This window comes from Cydia splendana, chromosome 14 (assembly GCF_910591565.1).
Source record: "Cydia splendana chromosome 14, ilCydSple1.2, whole genome shotgun sequence".
Lineage (NCBI taxonomy): Eukaryota > Metazoa > Arthropoda > Insecta > Lepidoptera > Tortricidae > Cydia > Cydia splendana.
Window position 1 is genome coordinate 15,244,210 of NC_085973.1, and position 26,856 is coordinate 15,271,065.

General features: G+C 38.7%; 1 protein-coding gene and 2 long non-coding RNA genes across 4 annotated transcripts; 1 reads left to right on the forward strand and 2 right to left on the reverse strand.

Annotated features, from left to right (window-relative positions):
- Window positions 1-309: 309 nt before the first annotated feature.
- On the forward strand, window positions 310-1,601 carry LOC134796918 (uncharacterized). The gene is made up of 3 exons (XR_010145025.1): window positions 310-371; window positions 819-944; window positions 1,311-1,601. It is a non-coding gene; the product is annotated as an uncharacterized LOC134796918 (long non-coding RNA).
- Window positions 1,602-3,034: 1,433 nt separating this feature from the next.
- LOC134796919 (uncharacterized) lies at window positions 3,035-8,080 on the reverse strand. 2 transcript variants are annotated; one of them, XR_010145027.1, is made up of 6 exons: window positions 7,945-8,080; window positions 7,308-7,439; window positions 5,833-5,968; window positions 5,316-5,458; window positions 4,144-4,283; window positions 3,035-3,267 (listed from the first exon to the last, which is right to left on the reverse strand). It is a non-coding gene; the product is annotated as an uncharacterized LOC134796919 (long non-coding RNA). The 2 variants fall into 2 exon arrangements; XR_010145026.1 differs by having other exon boundaries at window positions 5,312-5,458.
- A 2,419-nt stretch (window positions 8,081-10,499) lies between these two features.
- Window positions 10,500-21,350, reverse strand: LOC134796669 (MD-2-related lipid-recognition protein-like). Its single transcript, XM_063768819.1, has 4 exons — window positions 21,236-21,350; window positions 19,680-19,796; window positions 11,645-11,820; window positions 10,500-10,607 (listed from the first exon to the last, which is right to left on the reverse strand). Exons 1-4 carry the CDS (start codon window positions 21,315-21,317, stop codon window positions 10,518-10,520), a joined length of 465 nt encoding a protein of 154 aa, XP_063624889.1. The 5' UTR covers window positions 21,318-21,350; the 3' UTR covers window positions 10,500-10,517.
- Window positions 21,351-26,856: the final 5,506 nt, after the last annotated feature.

A 26,856-nucleotide genomic window follows, 5' to 3' on the forward strand; every position in this document is an offset into this window, starting at 1 on the left:
CATAGAATTGACCGACGTGAATGGAATGAACGAACCTAACGTTAAGTGTGCATCACACTTCACATCCTACGCTGGGACATAAAACCGGTAAATTAATAATTTACTTAAAACTGAGTTAGATATACTTAAATAATTAGTTTTACGTACTTATAACGTACAATGATACTAAAAACCTTCGTAGAATAAGTTTTAATACCAATTTAACATTTTTTGCTGGTTGTCGAATATAATTTTAATAGATTAAGCAGTAGTGTCAAGACTGTCAATGTCAAATTCATTGTTTACTGTCTCATGGCTGTCTTGATGTCACCGATGTTTGTCTGTTGTACCACATATTTTAATATTATAAAATTTGTATTTACATTGAAAAGGTAAGAAAATCTTTATCTTGTCTTTAAAAAAAACTTTCTAAGCAGAAGAAATTACCGTTATAATTGAAGTACTTGACGACTTTTTGAAACTATGTATCACAATGTACCTACTTTTGATTATTTTAGTTGCTTTTAAACATATAAATTACTTCCTAGTACCCGATGACTTTCGAAACTACATAGTTTCGTTGCATACTTTTGGTTACTCTCGCTCGACTTATGAAACAAATAAGAATAAGATACTTGTTAAACAGTGTACAGTTGTAGTTTTTACATAAAATGATTATTTTAGCAGTTTAAAGGATAATTTTCAATCTACCTATTATTAATATTTTCTCAAAAGTAATTTATTTTATTACTTTGTAAGTTCTTAAGGTCAAATAGTCTATTGATTGTCCGAAGCTCCTGATTTTAGAAAAATATGCTCTAATTCATGTGTTTTTTTAGTTCCAGACTAGTGGGAATCACAATGGACCTACAGTGAGCACCCTGGCAAGGAATATGTTCAAGCTTATAGCTTCCAGCTATTGCTGGAAAATGGAAATTTCTATAATGATATGGAGGCCAACAAAGGTAGGCATTTTTACTGATTTGGATCACAGTAACGTTTCGTACTCATGAAACTATCCTGATTGTGTATGAGATAATCTACGATTTTCTTTCACTTTCATACCTTCTTTGAAATAAAAGTGTCTGCCCAAGGCCAACTAGGTACATGGGTACCTACTTACCTAGATGCCAAGTAGGCTGGCTACATACTTATATATCCTATACGTCATGCTTTAAAGGTCTACAAATGTCTAAATTATAATAAATAAGAATAATTAGATTTGACATATAAACTTAATTTCAATTTCACACCATTCACTGGAGTATGGTTTAATACAATAATTTGTATATATCTAAATATAATTCTTGTTTTTATTAACATTTCCACAGACTCCAGAGGATGTCTGGCAGCGCCTCATAGGGCTATCCTGCCCTCGACTCCCAGTCTACCAGCCGCGCCGGTCCGTCGCCTAATCACAACTCCAACCCGGTCAACCGCAACAGGAGCCACAAGAATGTGAGGTGGTGCTGGAGATGAAGGTGATCGAAGCCAACTTATACACCCGCGAACTGATGCGGTGGAAAAAACTTTGGTCTTTTTTTAACATTAATTTTATAACTTTATTTGCTTAGACTGATTTGAAATATTCTTTATTGAAAGTGTATAATGTATATAGAGATTTGTCCGATTTTTGTTAAAATAAAAATAGTAAAATTATACGCAAAGTATATTTTATTGAATTTAGCTATTTTTATCAGTACACGGAAGCGTCGCGACTATATCTCGCAGATCGTCGGGCAGTGGTCGAACACGTAGTTGGGAGATTTTCAATAAAAAGTTTGTCTTCACATTAACATTGTTTTATTTATTAATTTGTGTAAAAAATTTAACAATTTTACCAGGCTAAGGGTTAAGGGTTATATTTCCCACGTATGGCACTTCAAACATCTGTTCTATTTTTGATGAGCAAAACATTCAATTGTCATTTTCGAAATGTCAGCCTGGTAAAGGGTTAAAATTGTATAATTATATTTTAAATATTAATATAATAAAATTCGGGACTAACACATTCAGCACATGCACAAACAGGCGGCAAATGGGCAGAAGCTTCCTCCTCCTCCCTTATTGTCCACATTCGAAAAGAGTTAGTCAGACCAGGATATTAAGCGATTTTTATAGCACAGACGCGCAAATGTTATTTAAATACATAATTTCATAGAAATTTGGAATTTAAAATACACTTGCACGTTTGTGCTATAAAAATCGCTGCATACTTATCTTGGTCTCACTCTAATGTCATTTACATATTATTGACTAATCATTGACTATGTTTATTTGCACATACAAGAGTAAGAAATAAAATAGACTACCTAACCTTATAAAATTATTTATCATAGGTACATTTATAACCGTTTCGGTGCGGTTGGCACGACAGGCGTGTCATCAATGATTTCAACGTGTGGCGCATGACACGACAGGCGTGCGATCATATTCTATGGCGTAAGGCACGCCTGCCGTGTCATGAAATAATTGTTCGCCGCCACAGCCAAAAGTTTTCGAAGTTTACACAACTCAGATATAATATAACATTTAGATTTTTACATTACAAGTCTTATATATTTCGTTCGTGTGTTCCTTTACGAGTAACATGTTTGCTTATCGTTATATACTATACTACTACACTGATTGTTTTGTAACAAAATTCTGCCATGGAAATTTGAAAAATAAACACACGCATTATACATCTTTACATTTTAAAGTATTCTATCTATCTATCTTTGTATATCTACATCATTTATATCGATGGTCAAATATTCAGAACTATACTAGACAAAGTTATGCAATCATAGTTAATAACACAATCGGCACAATCTGTGTCTGGTCATCAGTGATCAAATGTAATTTATTGTACCTGCTAGGTATATTACTCCGTAGTCAACTTGGCCAATACAACTCTTAGTGCTGCTAATCGTGTAATAGTTTAACTAGCAGGTACAATAAATTACACAATTTATTCCTGTAAAGGAGGCGATTCAAATATATGTGCCTTATTATCCTTATGCCTAACATTAGCTTTCTAAGGTGAAATTAATAATTACCACAGCATGGCCTCATAGGAAATAAGACTAGTTTGCTAGCCTCTGCTTATATAGTAGATAAGTCTTAGTCTTCTTCTATACTACGTAGGTACGGGGCATTGGGTAATAGTTGCATTATCAGCTGGTAATGTAGCTCCTTGAAAAGCCGGCAGTGTTATTTTCATCGCCGTCGTCGGGAGTACGGTCTTCGCGTGTAGGCACAGCACGGATCACAGATCAGACAGTAGTGGCCATGGTGGTGGTGTAACTGAAACATCATAAGAACTGGTATTAGAATTATTACTATACTTACTATGTACTAATATTACTGTTTGACATCTTCATTACATTACTAGGAATTTCATTATTATTTAGAACAGCGGTAGGCAACAGGCGGCCCGTGAACCTCTCACTTGCGACCCGCGAGCCCCCTTGGCTATTTTGTATGTAATATTGATAAACGACAATGTTTGATAAAGTAACACATATTAACAAAGTGCGGCCCGCTTCAAATTTTTTGGCTGCTAAAATGATGCCGACCGCTGATTTAGAATACTAATTTTATGATTCTTATTTTCTTTAGACGCTAGTTTACAATGACTTCGCCATTTTGAAAGTTTTCGACGTGTAATAGTTACATGTCGTTGAAGTGTCGCCGGGAAACAGACACACACCAAGAATGCGCGTGCTATCCCTGGGGAAAGCGTATCTAAGTATAATCCTATAGTAGGACCTATGCCGATGGTTGTTGGATCTGTCGGCGAATGAAACAGCTTTCTCGTCACCCCCCAATGCAAATCTACACAATGGATGGTTAACTTCATAGCTACAGTCCAAAACGCAGACATATTCGCAGACAAGTGGCCGTCCCTACAACGTAGTATCAGGATTTTTTTTAACTCTGCCTATGTTACTTAATATCAGTTTTTTTTTAAATGTCTAGGTAACTTAGTAATACATAATATGTATGTTAGAGATAGTTCGAAAAGTGTATACATATTTATGAATTTTATGATACTGACTATGTATTATTAACAGTATAAGTGTCTTGGCATCTTGCAGCTGTAAACTTATACTTAGTGTTTGCCTGAATAAATAAAAAATAATAAAGAACTGCAAATCAGTGTCCATAACACTAAGTTACCTTTTAATATCCCAAATGTTAGCTCTATAGTGGAGCGCGCCTTATTTTGTATGGCGTTATAGCCTCGGGGATTCTTCTGCGGCGCCGGTTGCAGAAATCATAAGGTGTCCCGTGTTCCCGCAGTGGATACCCGGAGTCTTCTAAAATTATAATAAGCACATTATATTAATAGTGGGTTAATATCTGCCTAAAAACCATCGCTGGTGTTACGGAACCTTTCCTGAAGGCCGCAATGGAAACATTTATTTGTAACTAAGGGGCTGTCCATAAATTCCATAAATTACGTCATCGATTTTTGACGATTTTTGACCCCCCCCCCCCTATAATCATCCAAAAATCATGCTTCAAATGACCCCATTTCCTCCTACTTCATGCTACCGTCATCCGATGTCCAGACCCCCCCCCCCCCCCCCCTAATTTGAAATGACGTAATTTATGAATAGCCCCTAACACAAACAAACGAAGAGTCTCTCACCCTAAATGCATATACAATAAGCGGCAATTATTGCCGTTCTGTCAGGGATAATAATATAAAATAAGACAATTATATTCCTATTATTTCCGTCCTCCACATTTTGCAACTAGAATTAGACCAAGATAAGGCTGCAACGATATTGATAGCATGCACAGTGTAGGTAAGTGTTATTTATGCGTCATAATTTCAGAAGTTTGACGTTTAAAATAACAGTTGCACTGCGTGTGCTATCAGAATTATTGCAGTCTTCTCTTGGTCTAACTCTAGGGTCATTCGAAATATTTCGTAAATAGTTTCCGTGATGAGCTAAACCTTTTAGCAGCCAAGGGCCACATAAGTACATAGTTGTTAACAATGTTGAAGTGGGCCGCACTTTATTAATATTTGTGAATTTATCAGATATTGTCGTTTGTCAATATTACATACAAAATAGCCAGCAAGGCTCGCGGGCCGGGCTGCAAGCGAAAGATTAGCAGGCCGCATGCAGCCCGCGGGCGGCCTGTTGCCGACCGCTGCGTTAAACCATTAATGAACCCCTGACGTAACATGTGCATCTATGTCTGTCTGTAGTACGTAGCCCCCAACACACACATACACTCACACAGGCTCATTGATCTTACTGTAGGATCGTTTAGTGTATGATTAAGAACACAATATATATTTATATAAATTATTAAGTTATAACATACCTACCTACCTAATGTGCGCTATTTCGCTGGTACCACATGCCCGCTGCTCGAAGTAGTCTTGACTAATGCTAATGCTACATATGAAGGCGTCGTGGGTTGCCCTGCCGTACGACGCGTCCATGTTAATGATGTAGTTGACTTGTTCCCATATCTGAAAACCGAACGTTACATAATGTTAATTTATATTTCACCATAGTACGAAATTCGTTAGCTTAGCTCCCTTTTGCTTGTATTGTACAATTCTAATTTATTCCTATTTTTTCAGTCATCCACATTTTACATCTAGCGTCATTCGACAATTTTGTAAATCATTTTTTCCATGATGCGCTAACTAAACGATTAATTGATTGTGTGTGTGTGTGTGTGTGTGTGTGTGTGTGTGTGTGTGTGTGTGTGTGTGTGAATTAATAAAAATGAACACACACACACACACATACACACACATGCTTATTAATATTACTGTGGTATCGTAGTGCGTGATTAGAAACACCAAATATATTTATATAAATTATAACACATACCTACCTAATGTACACTATTTCGCTGGTGCCACACATGCCAGCTGCTCGAAGTAATCTCGACTAACGCTGTTGCTCCATATAAAGGTGTCGTAGGTTGTCCCACCATACGACTTGTCCACGTAATTGATATGATCCCGTATCTGAAAACCAAACGTCAGTTGTTGTTAATTTCTTTTTCACTTTAGTACGAAGTTACAAATAAAGGAAGTCAAATTCAAATCATGAATATTTTAGAGTAGGTATACAGTAGTATACACATCTTCTATAAAGTCTGAAAATAAGTAATGTAAGGCTTAGTAAATTAAATAAATTAACAATCCATACTTTCATACTAATATTATAAATGCGCGTAAAAGTGTGTCTGTCTGTTACCTCTTGACGCTTAAACCCCTGAACCGATTTGGACTAAATTTGGTATGGATATAGTTTGGGCCCCGAGAAAGGGTTACTTTTTTTCAATCATCGTCATCATCCCACGCAGACAATGTCGCGGGCAGAAGCTAGTAATTAATAAATATCTTGGACACGGCGCGTATAGTACCTACGTCGATTCCTCTCACTGCGGCCTTGACCACCGGCAGCTTGGGCCTTGCCCCGCTGCTGGCGGCATTCTAGGTTAGTTTTTTTAATAATATGTTTATATATTTTTTATTGTTTTGTGATTTTTTTATATTCTACTTATATATTCAAATCGTAAAAACCTAAAAGCTAAGACACAAATCGACCTAGTCCAATAGAAAGCTAAATAAAGCTTGTATTGTGAGTACTAAATGAAGATATAATTATACAATAGATAGAATAATATAAAACATTCATAACTCCGGATCATATATCTGTGATAAACACAGAAATAAATACCTTTACCAGGATTCGAGCTCGAAAATTCCTGTTTTATTGACGGGGTCACTACCGACTGGGCTAAGAGCCAGTTTAAAATTAAAATATTTTGGGATTAGAATAAACTGGTTAAGATTATTATTTCACAAAATTATTTTAACACACATGGAAAACATGAAATATACTGATCAATATATCAACCTCCTAACAGGATAAAGAGGCAATCTTTTTTTATAAGGTACACTAAAGAGACAACTTTCAAAACATTATTACAATAGTAAACAGTAGTATACATAAGAGGTAGGTTTTTTTATAAAATTGCCCTTCAAAACAAGCACAGAAATAGACAAGCTGTTTTAGCTGCTTCTATTAGACTAATAATAATAATATATCTGCCGGAAATAAAATTGCGTATCATTTTATTAGGCAGTCGTCCGTTTTATACCATTTATATCCCTTAGCTCAGTACTTATCATCACCATCGCTTGCACGCATTAGCCTAGTTAATTTTAGATACCATCAACTCTCAATAGTCCTTACACCCTGGCGGATGCTGCCTCTGCGTGTGTTCCATGACGCGGGCAAGGGCAGCATCCGCTCGGTTTACCCCTTACATTTCATTAAGTGTCAAAAGGGACTCACGTGTTGCCTACGGCTCCGCGCACGCCTACCAAAGGTCCGGAACACCATTGTTCCGTGATGGAAAAGATATACAAGAAGCGGTCTTCATATTCCTATGGCCCATGAAGGGTCACATGTGTGCATCGAAAACCCCTGGAATGCAGAATGAAATTATTAGTACTTAATTTATGAAATATGATATAAGATTAATGTGCATTACTTCTAATGTACAATGTATGTATAACTATTTTTTTGAGAAGAGCCCTACTTAAGTACTACTTAGCATCAATTATGTATATATGTAAACTTCTTTTAGAATTGGGTAGATACGTAATTATTGTATGTAGGTAAGATTACCTACATATAAGGAACACTGTGTATAGATAGAGTGGGGGCTAGAACAACCTTAACTGTAAATGTTTTATGTATTTATTTATTTTAACATTTCAATCAGGTAAGAAGACCCATATATTACAAATACAATTTGACTGGACAATTCTTCTTTTTAAACCCAAGATTTTTTTTTAACAATATCTATCAGTATATTTTATAAATTCATATTCATTCATGGTATATTAAGTAGTGTGTGCCAGGTACTCACAGTATTATTTTATCTGATATGAGGTTATTATAAATAATGTAAACAAATTTCACTTACCCGGCTTTAATGATAGCCCATACTGATAAGACCGGGGTAATTTAGCAGTTGGACACCGCTTGCTGAGAAACAGGCATCCATTTGGTCCCGGCCCACTTCATGTTGATAATCTGCCTGCCATAAAAGTTTAAATGGAAAAATAACGTAGAAGTACACTACTTTGCGAACAACTCAGTTTGAATCTTGGCATTATGTATTTATTTATGTGATGAGCACAGATATCTGTTCCTGAGTCATTTGGTGTGTGTTTTCCATGTGTGTATTTATTATATATCACAACATAAGCCTTCTTGAGCTTATTGTGGGGCTTTGTCAATTTGGGTAAGATTGTCCCATAACATTTATATACATATATTATTAAATTAATATCTTCTGTATAATACAAAAATACATTCTATCAAATGGTATATTATTTTAATTAGATACTGACAGACACTACATAGCTTCCCATGAAGGTAGAACTTTGAATACTTGAAACATACATCTTGCAATGCTCTAGACCTTTTATTGTGAATGTTCAATGTTTTGACTATTTGATTAATGACTTACGAAATAATCTAAAACGTATACCTTATTGAACAGGGTCCTACAGCTATTTCGTCGTGGATGTGGAAATATGCAGCGTGGTATTTACAAACTCCGCGTCCAGAACTTTCACTTAGCGGAATTTTTATCGCATTAGGCATCTATAGAAGCGGCTTGTTGCCGGATTTCTTCAGCCAGGTTCTCTTGCGACAGAAACATCTTTGTAATAGTTCACAAACAAACAGTACAATTTCACGCAGCACGACACAATCAACTATAATAATAAGATACACGAAGGGCATGATACCCTATTATGACAGAATAAAATTGCCAGGTCATGAAATTGAAAAAACAGGAGCACTGCTTTGAAACTGCGAGTTGATCGAGCATAATCCCCAACTATCTATTTATTCATCCCGCTGCAGTGCTCAAAAACCGAGGACATTCAAAATATTTGCAAAACAATGCGCGGATTCACTGCCACAAAAACGGGATAAAAAGCTGAAAGGTGAGTTATCTGGCAGCACTGTGATAAACGAAAGAACAACGTTAGCTCTTGAGGTAACGTGTGTTTTGACAGTTCTTTACGAATTTCGTGCTGTCAAAAACTCCGAAAATTGCGTTTCGCGGTAGGTCTATGGAACGATATTCGATCCATAATCGTCTTTCGAACGGGCCGCTCGATGACGGCTGTCTTCGCGGTAGCAAACCGTGTTTTATCTGTCAGAATTGCCCGCAATTGACGATTTTCGGTATTCGCGGTAGCGCTGCAGCTTGATAACGCGTGACGTGCGATGCGTTTTGTTCACTGAATGCGTTTCGTTTGCCCTTTATGAATGACGTATTTTATGGACCAACTTGCAACTTGGAAATTTCAGTTTAATCGTAGCCCGGCTATTATAAACTGTTGCTTGAGGTTGGAGAACCTTGATTTTATAACGAAGCATTACGTGTGGCTTTTTGTCCTGTTTTTGTTTGTGGTGTTTTGTGGCGGGAGGAGGAGAGAATAAATAATAACCAAGGGATAAGATAAGGGGAAGGGAAATGATGCCTTTCAATCGAGTTAAACACTCTACTTTTCATTTCGAATACGAGGAAAGTAAAATGCATGTTTTTTTTTAAAACATGACTAAGTATTACTTTATATAGTATTTTTTGAGGGTACTTTCAATTAACAATTTAGGCAAAAGTATCGTTATTTATGGAATGGGGAGTCAAATATCAGAATGGAAATTGTATAACAAATCCATTTATACCCAAATTTCAATTGCTTATCGTAAAAAAAATCGTACTTGAAACCTAAAATGCTCTAGTGCAGAAACGTATCATTTTCTGCACACCTTTTATTAGAATAACAATGACCCTCTTTCAGAGCATAAGAAATGAAAAACCCTTTTTATTTCTCCTGCCTGTCCGCTAATTTGTGCATGCTTCGTGCAACTGGCCTTAGGGCTTAGGGCCACTTTCATCATTCACTAACCCGGGGTTAACTGGTTAAAACCTGGAGTTACCATGGTTACCACTACCAGTACAATTAAACCATTGACATAGATATCTAGGGACTGGCTTTACGGGCAATAATAATGAAGCATGACACGGGCCAGTACAGCGGTGTGACACCGCTACAACGCGATTGGTTGATGAGTTCGCATCACGCGCGCGATTGGTTGATGAGTTCGCATTACGCGCGCTATTGGTCGCAACTAGTTGCGTTAGACTGCACGATTGGCTGGAATTCGTGAGTAACACCGCTGAACTAGTACCATTTTTAGTGCCCGTAAGGCCCGTCCTTAGATATTATACGTCAATGAATTTAACACGGTTTAACCGGACAACCCCGGGTTAGTGGGATGGTGCAAGTGGCGCTGCAGTCTGGGCTATAACCGCGAAAATCGAAGTTCGCAAATTGCGGGCATTTTTCTCCGTCACTCTAATTACGCCTTCATTGGAGTAAAAGAGAAAGATCCCCGCAATTTGCGAATTTCGGTTTTCGCGGTAGCCCCTCTGCTCCAGATAAAAAAACAATAAGCTTAGATAAATAAAGGTATTTATTTCTTAACTTTAACATTAAATGTAAAACAGCATGCCTGGGACTCGTTGTCTGCATTCCAGAGCTTGAACTTCACCGGGAATTTGGCCTGGAACAGAGTTTAATATTTATTTGCTTCTTTGGATTGTACCGGTTGAACCGCTTGAACCCAATGAGGGTAGGTTTAGGCAGGGACGTTACGTGTTACATTGTGTGAAATTAGTAAAAGGTTGCAGAGGTCGTCAACATATTTGTCCTAGGGTTTAGAATCTAGATGATCGAGTATACTTACAGTGCCATATATGATCCTATCATGCAGCGTACAGATTGAAGACATACCGCGGATGTCTCTATCGTCGGACCACCGGCATCAACTCGCAGAGGCAGACATCAGTTTTGACAGTCTCGACATTACTTACAGTGCCATATGAGTCTTGTGATCTTGTCCAACGTAAAGTGCAGGTTGAAGAACCTCGGTCGGTATGACTTTGTCGACTGGACAAGTCATCAGGTCGCAGGGATCGGCAACAGTTTTGACAGTGTTGTTTTTTTAAATACTTACAGTGCCATGTGTCTTGTCCAGCTTAAAGTGAAAGTTGAAGAACCTCGGTATTATGTCTTTGTCGACCGGATTCACCGGATACGTCATCAGGTCGCAGGGGTCGGCAACACTCGTCAGTGTGGTCTTTAATACTTACAGTGTCATGAGTCTTGTCCAGCGTAAAGTGAAGGTTGAAGAACCTCGGTATGTCTTTGTCGACCGGACACGTCATCAGGTCGCACGGGTCGGCAACCGTTTTGACAGTGATGCCTTTAATACTTACAGTGCCATATGAGTCTTGTCCAGCGTAAAGTGAAGGTTGAAGAACCTCGGTATGTCTTTGTCGACCGGACACGTCATCAGGTCGCAGGGGTCGGCAACCGTTTTGACAGTGATGCCTTTAATACTTACAGTGCCATATGAGTCTTGTCCAGCGTAAAGTGCAGGTTGAAGAACCTCGGTATTATGTCTTTGTCGACCGGACACGTCATCAGGTCGCATCAGTGGTCGGCAACACTCGTCAGAGTGGTCTTTAAACCTTTACAGCGCTATGCTAGGTCGCAGGGGTCGGCAGCAGTTTTGACAGTGATGCCTTTAATACTTACAGTGCCATGAGTCTTGTCCAGCGTAAAGTGAAGGTTGAAGAACCTCGGTATATCTTTATCGACCGGACACGTCATCAGGTCGCAGGGGTCGGCAACAGTTTTGACAGTCTTGTCGAAGCTTCCGTCGTTGTTGTCGTCGCCGTACATCGATAGACGCAGGTTTTTGGCTGAGAACCCTGGAATCAGATGTAAATCACGGTAAGAGGTAGGTATAGTAGGTAGTAGTCATTTGCGGCGATAGGGCGGAGTAGAGAGAGAGGGGTGCAACTGCCCCCTGGAGATTAAACATTAGGTACATGCAATGTATCCCCTATAGGTATTGGTAGTACCAGAAATAGGTAGTAGATAATAGTAGGTTAACGCTAAGGGCGAGCAGTACGTGCTTGCACCTCCTATAAGAATCCCTTACGGGATTACGATATAGCGAGAGAGATTAAATCCCGTAAGGGATTTGTCATAGAGGAGTTTCAAGCACGTCAGGTACAGTGTTGGCCGTAATGGTTAATTCTAATTAACAATTAATCAATTGCATTAACCATTAATTCCGCAATTAATCAATTGCATTACGCATCAATATAATTAAAATTAGTTGGAATTGAATTTTGAGACGTTTAATTACACTGATTGTCAATCTGCATTAACGTTTAATGGAATTAAATATTTTTCATAAACTAATAATTAATGTTAATTTTGCTTGGAACTATTAAAATTATAAATAAAAATAACCATTAATACAAGCTTCATCAGATCGTGATACATATTTTAACATCAGGCTCTACACTATATGTTTCTATACACTCATTATAGGTGTATTCCTATTTGTCCCTGCCATATGTGAGTTGGAGACAAATGGGAAACGGGGACAAATGGGATTTATATGCAGAGCCTATTCCATCTGTTCCAGGTGGGAACAAATGGGAAAACATCAGAAAATGATGTGTTCCCATTTGTCCCCACTTTATTGGTGTGGAGACAAATGGGAAACGGGGACAAATGGGATTTATATGCAGCGTCTATTCCATCTGTTCCAGGTGGGAAAAAATGGGAAAACATGGGAAAATGATGTGTTCACATTTGTCTCCACACCAATAAGGTGGGGACAAATGGAAATGTTTTATATGAATGAATATGAACGGCGGGGAACAAAAGGGATACACCCGATATTAGTATTCCCATTTGTCTCCGCTCCAATGAGATGGGGAAAAATGGAAATATTTCTATGCAGCGTCTTTTCCCATGTTTCTATACACTCATTATAGGTGTATTCCTATTTGTCCCTGCCATATGTGAGTTGGAGACAAATGGGAAACGGGGACAAATGGGATTTATATGCAGAGCCTATTCCATCTGTTCCAGGTGGGAACAAATGGGCAAACATCAGAAAATGATGTGTTCCCATTTGTCCCCACCTTATTGGTGTCGAGACAAATTGGAAACGGTAACAAATGGGATTTATATGCAGCGTCTATTCCATCTGTTCTAGGTGGGAAGAAATGGGAAAACATCGGAAAATTATTTGTTCCCATTTGTCTCCACACCAATAAGGTGGGGACAAATGGGAATACATCATTTTCCGATGTTTTCCCATTTGTTCCCGATTCGCGTGACCTACGCCATGCATGAAGCTGGGACAAATGGGAATGTTTTATATGAATGAATATGAACGGCGGGGAACAAAAGGGATACACCCGATATTAGTGTTCCCATTTGTCTCCGCTCCAATGAGATGGGGAAAAATGGAAATATTTCTGTGCAGCTTCTTTTCCCATATGTTTCTATACACTCATTATAGGTGTATTCCTATTTGTCCCTGCCATATGTGAGTTGGAGATAAATGGGAAACGGGGACAAATGGGATTTATATGCAGAGCCTATTTCATCTGTTCCAGGTGGGAACAAATGAGAAAACATCGGAAAATGAAGTGTTCCCATTTCTCCCCACCTTATTGGTGTGGAGACAAATGGGAACGGGGACAAATGGGAAATAATTGCAGCGTCTATTCCATCTATTCCAGGTGGGAAAAAATGGGAAAATATGGGAAAATGATGTGTTCCCATTTGTCCCTTCTCATGTATGGCGCAGGACACGTGGATAGGGGACAAGTGGGAACACACCAATAATGCGCCCATTATAACCAATAATGAGTGTATTCCCATTTGTCCCCTCGGGGAACATATAGGAAAAGGCTGCATATAAATATTTCCCATTTGTCCCCGCCTTATTGGTGTGGAGACAAATGGGAACACATCATTTTCTGATGTTTTCCCATTTGTTCCCACCTGGAACAGATGGAATAGACGCTGCATATAAATCCCATTTGTCCCCGTTTCCCATTTGTCTCCACACCAATAAGGTGGGGACAAATGGGAACACATAATTTTCTGATGTTTTCCCATTTGTTCCCACCTGGAACAGATGGAATAGGCTCTGCATATAAATTCCATTTGCCCCCGTTTCCCATTTGTCTCCAACTCACATATGGCAGGGACAAATAGGAATGCACCTATAATGAGTGTATAGAAACATATGGGAAAAGACGCTGCATAGAAATATTTCCATTTTTCCCCATCTCATTGGAGCGGAGACAAATGGGAACACTAATATCGGGTGTATCCCTTTTGTTCCCCGCCGTTCATATTCATTCACATAAAACATTCCCATTTGTCCCAGTTTCATGCATGGCGTAGGTCACGCGAATCGGGGACAAATGGGAATACACCAATAAGCACCCATTATTACCAATAATTACCAATAATGGGTGAATTCCCATTTGTCTTCGCGGGGAACATATGGGAAAACCCTGCATAAAAATACAGAGACAAAAATTACGATGTTTATTCTTGTTAATTGTTAATTATCAATCACATTTTTAATTTTCATTCAAAATTGATTTAATTTTTAATGGTTTGTAAAGCAATAACCATTAATTCTTTTCAATTGTTAGTGGTTCGAAATAAATTAATATTAATGCAAATTGATGATCAATGCAATTGATACACTGATTTAAACTTTCACGATTATTAAACATTATCAAACTGCTGATTATTAAGTCCCGTTGTGCAGTTTGATAATGCAATTGATAATTAATTTTCCTTCAATGGCTAATGGTTAATGGCAATTAACCTTTTCAATGGTTAATTTTTAATGGTCAATTGCATTAACGTTCGGCCAACACTGTCAGGTACTGCTCGCTTAAGGTTCCGCCACACAGGCGCGTTTTGCGGGCGGGGCATGAGCGTTTCATATGTAAAAACGGCGCGCCCCGCTCACGCGCTGCCCGAAAACGCGCCTGTGTAGAGTTGGTCAAAGACGCCTAGACTTACTAAGATGGCAGTAGGTAAACCCTCTTGTATAGTAAATTATATAAGAAGTATAGTTTATTAGCTATAGAATATCTCGATTCATTGTTTGTTACAAGCATAGGAGAAAATTAACACTCCAAAACAACCATTAGGTAATTAGGCAATTATACTCTGTATCTTTAGGTATTTAAATAAAAGTAAACAAACAATTTGTACATTTTCGGGTACTTAGTTATAACATTTATTGATCAACCAACCAATTACAAAATCTATTTGAGGGTAGATTTTGTTTACTCTTTTTTAAATACCTAAAGATACAGAGTATAGTAACCAGCAGACACCAGCCAGACTTGAAACATGCATTATAAAAAATCTGTTCCCGACTACAAAGTTACACAAGTATAATTAGAACATTTAGAACACGAGGCTGGTTCATTAAACTTTAATGCTATGTTATAATTTATTTAGATAAGGTAATGTACTTAATTAACATAATAATTCATATAAAACACATCTAAATTGCTTGCAATTGAACCTTATCGCAATTCAATGAAATAAGGTCACAAGCTAGACTTAAAGTTAGGTAGGTTAGGTATAATGACAATGTTTTGAACATCTGCTTTCAAAGTCCGGCAAATATAATGGCATGTGTATCCGGGAACGCAACCTGTGACCTCTTTAAGAGCGCTATTACATTTCGGCGTTGAGCGAGTTTAGGTATTTTACGCGCTGCGGCAGGCCGTGCGAGCTCAGTACGCCGATCCCTTCTACCACACTCGCACTACAATGATGGATTAAACATTCTTGATCCTTCGCGAAGCATATTGAAATCAACCATAACAACACTAACTGTACTTAACTTTTAAAGTTCTAAAACTGTTATTTGGTAAGTACGAAAATACTAAATGCAGTGCAAATGTACATAGGGGCTGTTCATAAATTACGTCATCTATTTTTGACGATTTTTGACCCCCCCCACCCCTCAAATCATCCAAAAATCAAGCTTCGGATGAATCTGTTTCCTCCTACGTCATGTTACCATCATCCGATGTCCAGACCCCCCCCCACTCCTCCCATTTGAAACGACGTAATTTATGAATAGCCCCATACTTGTACTTATGAAGGTATATTACTCGAAAGAAATTATAGGTACCTACTCGCTTATTTACATGTTTCGTCATTGCATTTGGTACCTATAGGTTGTAAAGTTTGTATCAACGAGGGTTTAAAAACGAACTGGTACTGAGGATCTGATGATGATTAAGGTGGTCACGGATACCAATCAACCATGTAGTAACATGATTAGGCTCGTTTGATTCGTCTCAACAAGATCTTTGACACTGAAGATACACAGGGTCTGATGATGGAGCTGGAAGGTGGCCACGGGTACCAGTCTATCATGTAACTAAACAACTTCGTGTTTGGGCTCGTTTGATTCGTCTCAACAAGATCTTTGACACAAGACAGTACTCAGGGTCTGATGATGGAGCTGGAAGGTACCATTACCAATCAACCATGCAACTAAACCACATCGTGTTTAGGATCGTTTGATTCGTCTCAACAAGATCTTTGACACTAGGTGATACTCAGAGTCTGATGATGGAGCTGGAAGGTGGTCACCGGTACCAATCAACCATGCAACTAAACCATTTCGTGTTTAGGCTCGTTTTATTCGTTTCAACAAGACCTTGGACACAAGATAGTACTCAGGATCTGATGATGGAGCTGGAAGGTGGCCACCGGTAGAGTTATTATTACATTCTAATACTCGGTAATAGATATAAATTTAATTCATCATATAATTTTATTAGATTTAGATAGATAATCAACATACTTATACCTATCATTAACATACGGTCTCGCACACAAACGCACACACACACACACACACACGCGCGCGCGCGTAAACACACGAACAAACACCAAATACCCACACCCACACACACTCATACACATTATTAATATAGGTAATTTAACATAACACATAACATAGCACAGCCTATTGTTTTCCTAATGTTAAAACAAAACTTTCATGTTTTATACTAAAATTATTATTTCCCCTATTTCCCCTATAAGTACTCCAGATTATTACATTACATTGAATTGTTAACTTAACAACTGTTGTTACTTTAGTAACTTTAGTCTAATTTTATATTTTAAAGTATTACTTTCTGTACCTACATAATTAACGAGTATTGTATTGGTTTGTATACCCTTAACTTGCTGCTGGAAGAGCGGGGTCTCCTGTCACAAGTATTGATATACTTACTAGGAGGTCCCAACCCTTTCTCAATTTGTAACACAATGATTGTGACCAATAAACGATTTTTCATTTTTCATTTTTCATTTTCATTTCATTTTCATTTTCATTCATTTCATTTTCATTTTCATTTCATTTCATCAAATGAGCCTAAACACGAAGTGGTTTAGTTGCATGGTTGATTGGTACCGGTGACCACCTTCCGGCTCCAACATCAGACCCTGAGTACTATCTTGTGTCAAAGATCTTATAGAAACGAATAAAACGAGCCTAAACACGAAGTGGTTTAGTGGCATGGTTGATTGGTACTGGTGACCACCTGCCGGCTCCATCATCAGACCCTGAGTACTATCTTGTGTCAAAGATCTTGTTGAGACGAATCAAACGAGCCTAAACACGAAGTGGTTTAGTTGCATGGTTGATTGGTACCGGTGACCACCTTCCGGCTCCATCATCAGACCCTGAGTATTATCTTGTGCCAAAGATCTTGTTGAGACGAATCAAACGAGCCCAAACACGAAGTGGTTTAGTTGCATGGTTGATTGGTACCGGTGACCACCTTCCGGCTCCATCATCAGACCCTGAGTACTATCTTAAGTCAAAGATCTTGTTGAGACGAATAAAACGAGCCTAAACACGAAGTGGTTTAGTTGCATTGTTGATTGGTACTGGTGACCACCTTCCGGCTCCATCATCAGACCCTGAGTACTATCTTAAGTCAAAGATCTTGTTGAGCCGAATCAAACGAGCCCAAACACGAAGTGGTTTAGTTGCATGGTTGATTGGTACCGGTGACCACCTTCCGGCTCCATCATCAGACCCTGAGTACTATCTTGTGTCAAAGATCTTGTTGAGATGAATAAAACGAGCCTAAACACGAAGTGGTTTAGTTGCATGGTTGATTGGTACCGGTGACCACCTTCCGGCTCCATCATCAGACCCTGAGTACTATCTTGAGTCAAATAAATACATATAGAATGTCAGGTCGTTTCAAATATTTTTAATCCTGTCCGGTAGTTTATTAAACTGTACCATTATAAATTATAACACTATAAAAACGGTGCTAGGATCAAAGTCTCTCGTTGCGGTTTACACGCACACAGTATAGCGTTTTACACGGCGCCCGCCGCACACAATGATAAAAAACCTCGTCGTCGCCGTTGAAAATGTGCGGAGCCGACCGACACACGTCCTGCCTCTACAAGCTCTGCCGCGGCACTGAGCTGGCGCAGCGCGCGTCATCGGTAATATAGAGTAGTTTTCAAAAAATTGCCAAAAAATTATAGTAGAATTTCATAAACACTAATGTATACCAACAGTATAAGCAAACGTTGCAGATTGCTTGAGTATGAAAATGACTTCGATATTAAGTAGATTTTCGTAGGAATTGACACTTGTTTCGGAGAGAAAATCGAGTTCGTTTTACTTTGATTTTCTCTTTCTCAAAGGTATGTAGGAGAAATATAGTTTGATATGCCTAAAGTACAGGGTATTAGTAATACAAAATAGCCAGGTTTAGCAGAGTAAAATTCTCAACATTTCCAAATAAGAGCTCGCCATTCAGTGCTTCACGGGGTTTTTCGGAAACGACCATCAGAAAAAAAATCATTACTAATTTAATAAGTCTTTTTTCTAATATTTACAACGATATTTATAAAGATAAGAAGACGCTTTTACTGGAACAAGTACTCATTGTTTCTAATAATGAGCGCAAAGTCCTGAATTTCGTCGACTAGTATCATCAATTTTGCATTATTTCGACTTTTCTTGTAAGAGCGCTCTTAAGGATGACTCGCGTTAGAATGGCCCGGGCCCGGGCCGAGGCATCAGACACTTCGTTTTCTATAGAAAGCATCACCTGATCACCGCGGTCACCTGTTTTACGGCCTGATTCGAACTGTAAGATACGTCAAAAATTTGCTAAAGATACGATATGGATCGGATATGGTTCGAATCAAGTCGATAGAAAATGAAGTGTTGGTTGCCTCGGCCCGGATCAGGGTCGTTCTAGCGTCAGTTATCCAGTTCTAAATCGATGTCAGGTCAGCGGCCCCTGCTCCAATTGCCGTGTACAAATTGGTCGATTTCAAGAAAATTACGTTTTTCCGGCGATAATATGTCAAGGTAAACAACTCGACCTACTTACATAAAAGATCCTAAAAGGGAGATTTTGCATGTTTTTAAACAAAATCTCAATTTTTAAATTCACGCCTTTTAGGTACTGTACTGACAAAAGGTCGCTGTGCCAGAGTAACCTACCTGTCTTTGGTTTTGTTCTATAAGATTTGGCATTTAGGATTTAGGGCATCAGGGCTAGCCATAAAAAAAAACAGAAGTATTTGACACTATTCGTAAGATTTACAGGTAAAACCTATGCTGGCGCCATCTGCAAAATACTTTGACCGGCCAACCTCATTGATATTTGGATTCTAAAATGGACTAGATTATTGTGAAACAAAAATGACTACTTACTTGGAGTGAAGTCGACGGAGAGCGTATAGGGCTTGTTCCTGTAGAGACTGCAGAAGTTGATGCCCTTAGGGCACGGATCCACGTCCACACTGTGCACGGTGCAAACACCCGGATTTACTGAAAGTATGTTTAATGTGACTTTTAAATATTATTCTATTAGCATAAACAAACATTATTTGTATTTGTATAAACACAGGAAATCACTTAAAAAATCATTCTAGTCGAACTCCTAAATTTAAAAAAATAACTGAACTTAAGTAATACATTTTGCTCAATATTCTACAGCCGATTTTGTAACCGACAACGCAATTGTCCCATATTTTGTGCAAGTTTTAAGTAAGTACCTATGTACCTAATATTAGTAGAAATTGTTAACCAAGGGATGAAAGGCACTCATTTCTGCCGAGGTAGTTTGGCGCTAGAACGCAGTGAGAGCGCCAATAGTCCGAGGCTGAAATGATACCTTTCATCCGAGTTAAACACTACTTTTCATATCAAATACGAGGAAAGTAAATTCAAATCAAATCAAAGCATTTATTTTCAGGCTACTAAGGCCCATAGATACATACCTTACAAACTAACATATATGTATATACAATAATAAAAATCTTAAATAATAAACAATCATTTTCGTGACGCAGTTTTCTGTTGCGGCTAGGGTTGCCAACCGTACTATATTATATAGTATTGTACTATATTTTGGCTCTCTGTACTATATACTTTTGGAAAAATACTATATAATATATAGTACGCTAAAATACTATATTTCCGATTAAACGTATATTACACTCATGTTTAGTATTCTATCTAAAAGTACTATATTTTTTTGAAATGTTCTATATTTTTGATGCCTTATTCTGGAAAATACTATATTCCACCAAAAAAAAGTTGGCAACCCTAGTTGCGGCGTCACTTGCTCTGGTGTAGGTAAAATGCATGTGTTTTTTTTAAACTTCACTAAGTATAAGTATAAATTTATATAAGTAGTATTTTTTTAGGGTACGTTCAATTAACATTTTAGGTAAAAGTATCGTTATTTATGGAATGGGAAGTCAATATCAGAATGGAAATTTTATAACAAATCCGTTTATACGCAAATTTCAATTGCTTTCGTAAAAAAAAAATCGTACCTACTTGGAACCTAAGATGCTCTAGTGCAGAAACGTATCATTTTCTGCACACCTTTTAGAACAACAATGGCCCTCTTTCAGAGCATGAGAAATGAAAAATATTGTTACACCTTAATTAGACCGCCTTCGACCTCTCGACGCAGCTATTAGCCTTTAAAATAAAATAAAAAGATCATTTTTAAACATAAGTTGTACCTTTAGAATATTTAACATACCTACATATTGGTATTTTTCAGGGTCCCTTTGTATATAAACTCAATGTTGACTGACCTTGTTGATACAGCTGTACCTATTAGTTTATTTACCTACGTCGTCTGCCCTCTCCCCTCTATCTCCTGATATTCCAATTATTTTTTCATCAGTATATATATACTGACTGTATTATTAATTTTGCAAGTTTTGCACGACAGTGTTAGTGTTACTCACCATCATCACAGAACTTCTTAGTAACAGCTTCGCAGACGACTGCAGTCGCACAGACGAGCACACACACGGCGCGGGCCCACATTTCGACGAACCGCTGTGAACTAACCGAGTACGCACCTTTAGCATTCATGCCGATTTTATGTCGTGTTCATTGGTTACCTACTGAAACGAGCATACTCCAGTATAAAGTGCGCTCTATGAGTTATAAAAGTCTAGCTAGCGAACTAAATAATCCCAAAAAAAATTGCGAGTAGGTAGGCATAGAAACTGGGATAAGCTTGAATCTTGATACTTTATTTAAAATGCCAATACGGTAATGGTAGTTGTCTTTGGTGTCATGCTCCACTGTCGAACTTACATCGTTCTTAGAAAGTGGTACGATGAGATGATAAAAGAGCGGAGGATCAAGGACAATAAATTTTTAGGCCCGCTGATCAATATCATGATTCTGGTCACAGTATTCACATTACGTACAATCCGGTCGGAAGCCTCGATTTCTAATTCTCTATCAATGATTGTCATCTTGGCTAGACCCCCTATTCTATTCTATTCTATTCTATTCTACATTCCACGACAGACTCTAGACGGTTGAGATCGAGGCTCCCGACCAATGTGACTTTGTTTCTCTCCGACCGTATATCTAGTAGATGGTTTGACCAATTTTTCCGCTCCAGCCAAGGCAGGGCATATTGGACCGTCGGAAGCTTAGTTCTGTTGGTCACCGTGCAATACTCCTATGGACTTTATATTTTTTAATAATATAGGAGGTAAACGACGAATCACCTGATGGTAAGCAATCACCGTCGGCTTCGCCCATGGACAGTTGGACACGCGCAACATCAGAGGGGTTGTAAGTGCGTTGCCGGTGTTTAATAAGGGAGTACGCTCTTTTATTGAAAGTTTGGAGGTCGTAAGTCGTAAAGGTCCGGAAATACCGCAGGCGACAGTTCATTCCACAGTTTAGCTGTGCGGGGAAGGAAGTTTCTATAAAAACACGCAGATCAGGACTGCCAACAATCTAATACTAGGGCCACTTGCACCATTCCCTAACCCGGGGTTAACCGGTTAAACCTGGCGTTACCATGGTTACCATAAAATTTGACATTGGGTTAACGGTTTAACCGGTTAACCTCGGGTTAGTGGAAAGGTGCCAGTAACGCTAAAAGTGGTGAGGATGGAAATGTTGTTATTTATACTTACGTTGATTCTGGTTTTTCTGAGCGCTCGACTCTACCTGCGTTTGGGAAGCAATAAGAACGCACAGCCTGGCCAATTCATCATTCCCATATTCAACCGTCGTAGTATCGTCCAAGCTCCTTAACCACGTCCACAAAAAGCCTATAATCGCTTGTACCGTGTTCAAGTTAACTTGGTCGTATGTGTAAACAATCCGTGCCAATAATTACTCTGTTTCACGGGCAATTTAATAATTATTTTACGAAATGTGGGAAGTTTCTTGAAGGGCTTATGCGCTTAAGTAGTATGTTTTTTCTAGAATAAAACTAACCACGAAACATTATTAGGAAAATAGAAACGTTGTTTGACAGGTTATGCGCTGTGATTGACTGAATATATGATATACCTAAGTACATATATGAAGTTCTTAGTTGGATATTTGCTTTTTCGTTTTAAAGATGGACTTGACCAAGAAGAATGTCCAGGTGTTGATTTTTTAGGTATTTTATTTAATGGTAATAATATTGCCGCTTCTCTTTTTAGCGCTTGCAGCTTGCAGTCAGACGCAGTTGTGGCGGCTTATTGTGTCGGGTTTTTAATTTTTATGTTTTCGCTTCATTAAACTAAGTGTTGATGAAATTGTTACTGCCTACATGGTCACAGGTTATTTTATAAACTCCTTTGTTCTCGAACACGGATGCTATCAGTAAACACGATGGACTGGGATGCTCTTGTTGACCCGCTGTTATCATTCAGGTTACATGTTATTACCAGTAGGTATTTATCACATTATCCCGTTCAGAACAGGCGGCGGAACATTGTATGGGAAAAATTGATGTCCTGTCCTAGGGTTACCAGACGTCAGGATTCCTGACGTCTGGTAACTGGAAAATTCCTGACTCAGGAATTTTCCTGACATGTTACGAAAATGTCAGGAATTTTAGTGAATTAACATATTTTTTTTATTATGTACCTAAGGTACATTATTCAAATTTACTTACATAAATCCAATACAAATCAAATTTAAACAATGTATCAAGCATACATAGATATCGCTTACGGCTAACTCCTCCCGTCGCCGATATGAGCGTCAGGAAAAAAATTCGCAAATCAGGAATTTTGTCAGGAAATTCCAAATTTGGATCTGGTAACCCTATCCTGTCCTGTCCTGAGGGCCTACCGGCAACATCGAAAAATCGAAAAACGTTATCTGCCTTTATAATATGTCGCTCGATCGAATACCTATGCAAGAGCGGTAAAGTCTTACCCCTGCTTACCCCCTATTCATAAACGTGCTACAAACCTCAATTAGCTAATAATCGTTTGTCTTTATCTGTGATTTTGACTGATGTATTTGTAAGAAGGGGATGGATAAATAGTTATTTGTACAACAAGAGATCAAAGTTTGATATTTCTTCGAGTGCTTATTTTGAGTCCCGTGCAAGCGAAAGATTCTATAATAGATTCACGAGCGTAGCGAGTGAATCTAATTTAGAATCTTGAGCGTAGTAAGGGATTCAAAAGCGCACGAGATGTAAATAACTTTGATCTCGTGTAGTACACAAAAATTTTCACCCTAAGCAGTGAGAACATTATCAAACTGCACAACGGGACTTAATCGCGTATTTAAGTTTTAAGAGTTACCTCCGACGTTTCGAGGACGGCGTTGTCCCCGTGGTCTCGGAGAAGACTGGCTCAAGTTGACATCAACATCTTCTAGCCGCGCGAGTTTTCCGAACTACCCGCACTTGGTCTTGTTTATCAGTTTGAACGTTTTGCGCACTAGGGATGTCACTCTGTCGACACACAACACTAACGATATTCGATTTATCGACTGTCGATATTCGTTTCCGCTTACATTTACTAATGACTGGATTCCATGTGGATGAGATCTTAAAACCCTCGTCCCGATTAAAATTGCAATGTTTTTTGATTTCAATGGCTTCCCGCACTTTTCTACTGTAGAAATGGCGATCCGTGGAGAGGATTTTAGGGTTATGCAGCTCAATCCAGTGGTTTGGTCCTGACTCCAGCAAATGCTCAGCCACCGCAGACTTGTTGACCTGACGATTTTTGACAGCTGCGATATGTTCCTTAAACGTCGTCGTGTTCCTGTTACGTCGGAGGTAAATCTTAAAACTTAAATACGCGATTAAGTCCCGTTGTGCAGTTTGATAATGTTTAATAATCGTGAAAGTTTAAATCAGTGAGAACATACCTAGAGGGACAGAGATAATAGAACCCAAGTATATCGAACTTGTATTAGACCCCGCATGTTGAAATGACAATAAAGGTCACTTGAATGTCATTTTGTCTCACTCAGTGAGCAAAATCGCATTTTGAATTGAGATTTTTTAATATCATATCTTCACAACTTTCCGAGATATAAGGGGATCGCACTTTTTCGTGAAATCGGACCCTATACTGGAGCGAACGAAAAGACATTTCCAATGTCAAAAGATAAACATAAGGCCATTTGATGGAACTATATTGCATAGCCTTAGAAATTAGAATATAGAAGAAGGATACGGAGTAAACTACTGTAAATTTATTATTGTATCTCGACTCCGACCACTTTAGTTGTTGTTTGCATTTCCGTCTTGAGTGACAATGGTCTCCTGGGGCCGAGCGAGGCCGCGCCGATAACTCCGGGGAACCAGGAATTATTCAATTAATACATATAGGTACAGTCACCTGCAATAATATGTTACTCTTCTAAGGCAGCAAAAATACGTGACACGCTCTTATGACACTACAAATAAGATCGTGTGAGATATTTTTGCGGCCTTCATTGCAGGTGACTGTACTTTGACATCCTACTCTTCCGTGTCCTTAGCACCACACGGGATGCTATGCCATTAAGCGCCACTTGCACCATCCCACTAACCCGGAGTTAAACGGTTAAACCGTAAACCCAGTGTCAAATTGTACTGGTAACCATGGTAACTCCAGGCTTAACCGGTTAACCCCGGGTTAGTGGAATGGTGCAAGTGGCCCTTAGGGTTCTTGGTAAATTGGAAATTCCATAGCGGAAGTATTGACAACCAATTTAGCTAGGACCCTAAATGGCGCAACAATCGCGGAGCGTGATGGTATATATGTCGTAGTCAGATCGTATAATCCGCCGTATTACATTACGGCTAGCCGTTTTCAAAAACAGGGGCGTTTTGAAATGCGGCGGCTCGACGATTAGCCGGATTGTCACTGCGATACGTTCTTCAATAAGGCGGCCTACGTTTAGCCGCATCGTACTACTATTTTAGATTGTAGAGTGACCATTGCTTTCGGTCGCCTACGTAACCGGAGTTTGACAATGTTTGCAATTTAATTTATTTTTACCATGGTCCCACCGCACAACATGTGTTTCTTTTCCAAAACAGTTCCTTCACAACTTAAATAGACGGAGCCCCGCAACCGGGGCTCCTATTTCTGGGCGGTTTGCCCTTCGGGCATCTGAAGCTACCTAACGAACCTAACCTACTTACCTACCTACGCTTTTTTCCCCAAAGTGTCTTTCACGGACGTCTCACTAATCAATAGGTAGGTAGGTTAGGTTCGTTAGGTAGCTTCAGATGCCCGAAGGGCAAACCGCTCAGAAATAGGAGCCCCGCGAAGCGGGGCTCCGTCTAGTTAAGTTGCGATGGAAATGTTTTTTGAAAAGAAACAGTCCGACGAACTCCAGATTTGATGGACACCCCAGCGTTTGTCAGGAAGCGCCACGGGTGTTAAAAATGGGAACTATAAACTGTCAAAGCGGCGGCTAATGACTCGCTGTATTACATTACGGCTAGCCGTGTTGAAGAACGTATGGCGCCGAATACATTCCGGCGGATTCTCATTCAGCCGCATTCAATCCGGCTAATCGTTAAACCGCCGCATTTCAAAACGCCCCTGTTTTTGAAAACGGCTAGCCGTAATGTAATACGGCGGATTATACGATCCGACTGCGACATATACATTTAATTCATAGCTGAATTCTAGAAGGAATTGTAAGGTTTAGTTTGGGCCTGGTATATTTTTCTTCCTTGTCCTTAGTACGGTCAAGGACTTTAAAATCAGTACCATTTCTAGTACGGGAAGTAGTGTCATAAGGTGCAAATTTCGGTATCGGATGAATTCACTTAGCACAGATGTAATATACGTAAAGCTAAGCTAATTGAGCCCGGTAGACTTCCACCACCCCCTGGCAGGTAGGCAGTCAAAGTAATTTGTAATGGATTCAAGCTTTCAACTACTTTTTAACCCCGTTAGAGGATGAATTTTTAAAAACGCTGAAATCACTTTTCTTGTATTCTAATAATATGCGCATATAAAAAGTTTCAAGCCCCACACTCGAAAAAAATTTTGATCTCCATACAAATTTTCAACCCCTATTTCGTCACCTTAGGGGATGAATTTTCAAAAACGCTGAAATTAGTTTTCTTGTATTTCAATAATATATCTTT

What these genes read in the sequence shown, in the direction of transcription:
- LOC134796669 (XM_063768819.1), bottom strand. Translation starts at nt 21,317, where the DNA reads ATGTGGGCCCGCGCCGTGTGTGTGCTCGTCTGTGCGACTGCAGTCGTC. An exon ending in CTCCGTCGACTTCACTCCAA is followed by an intron (nt 11,821 to 19,679) that starts GTAAGTAGTCAT and finishes ATCTGATTCCAG; the next exon opens with GGTTCTCAGCCAAAAACCTG. An exon ending in TGGACAAGACTCATGGCACT is followed by an intron (nt 10,608 to 11,644) that starts GTAAGTATTAAA and finishes ACTCTGTTCCAG; the next exon opens with GCCAAATTCCCGGTGAAGTT.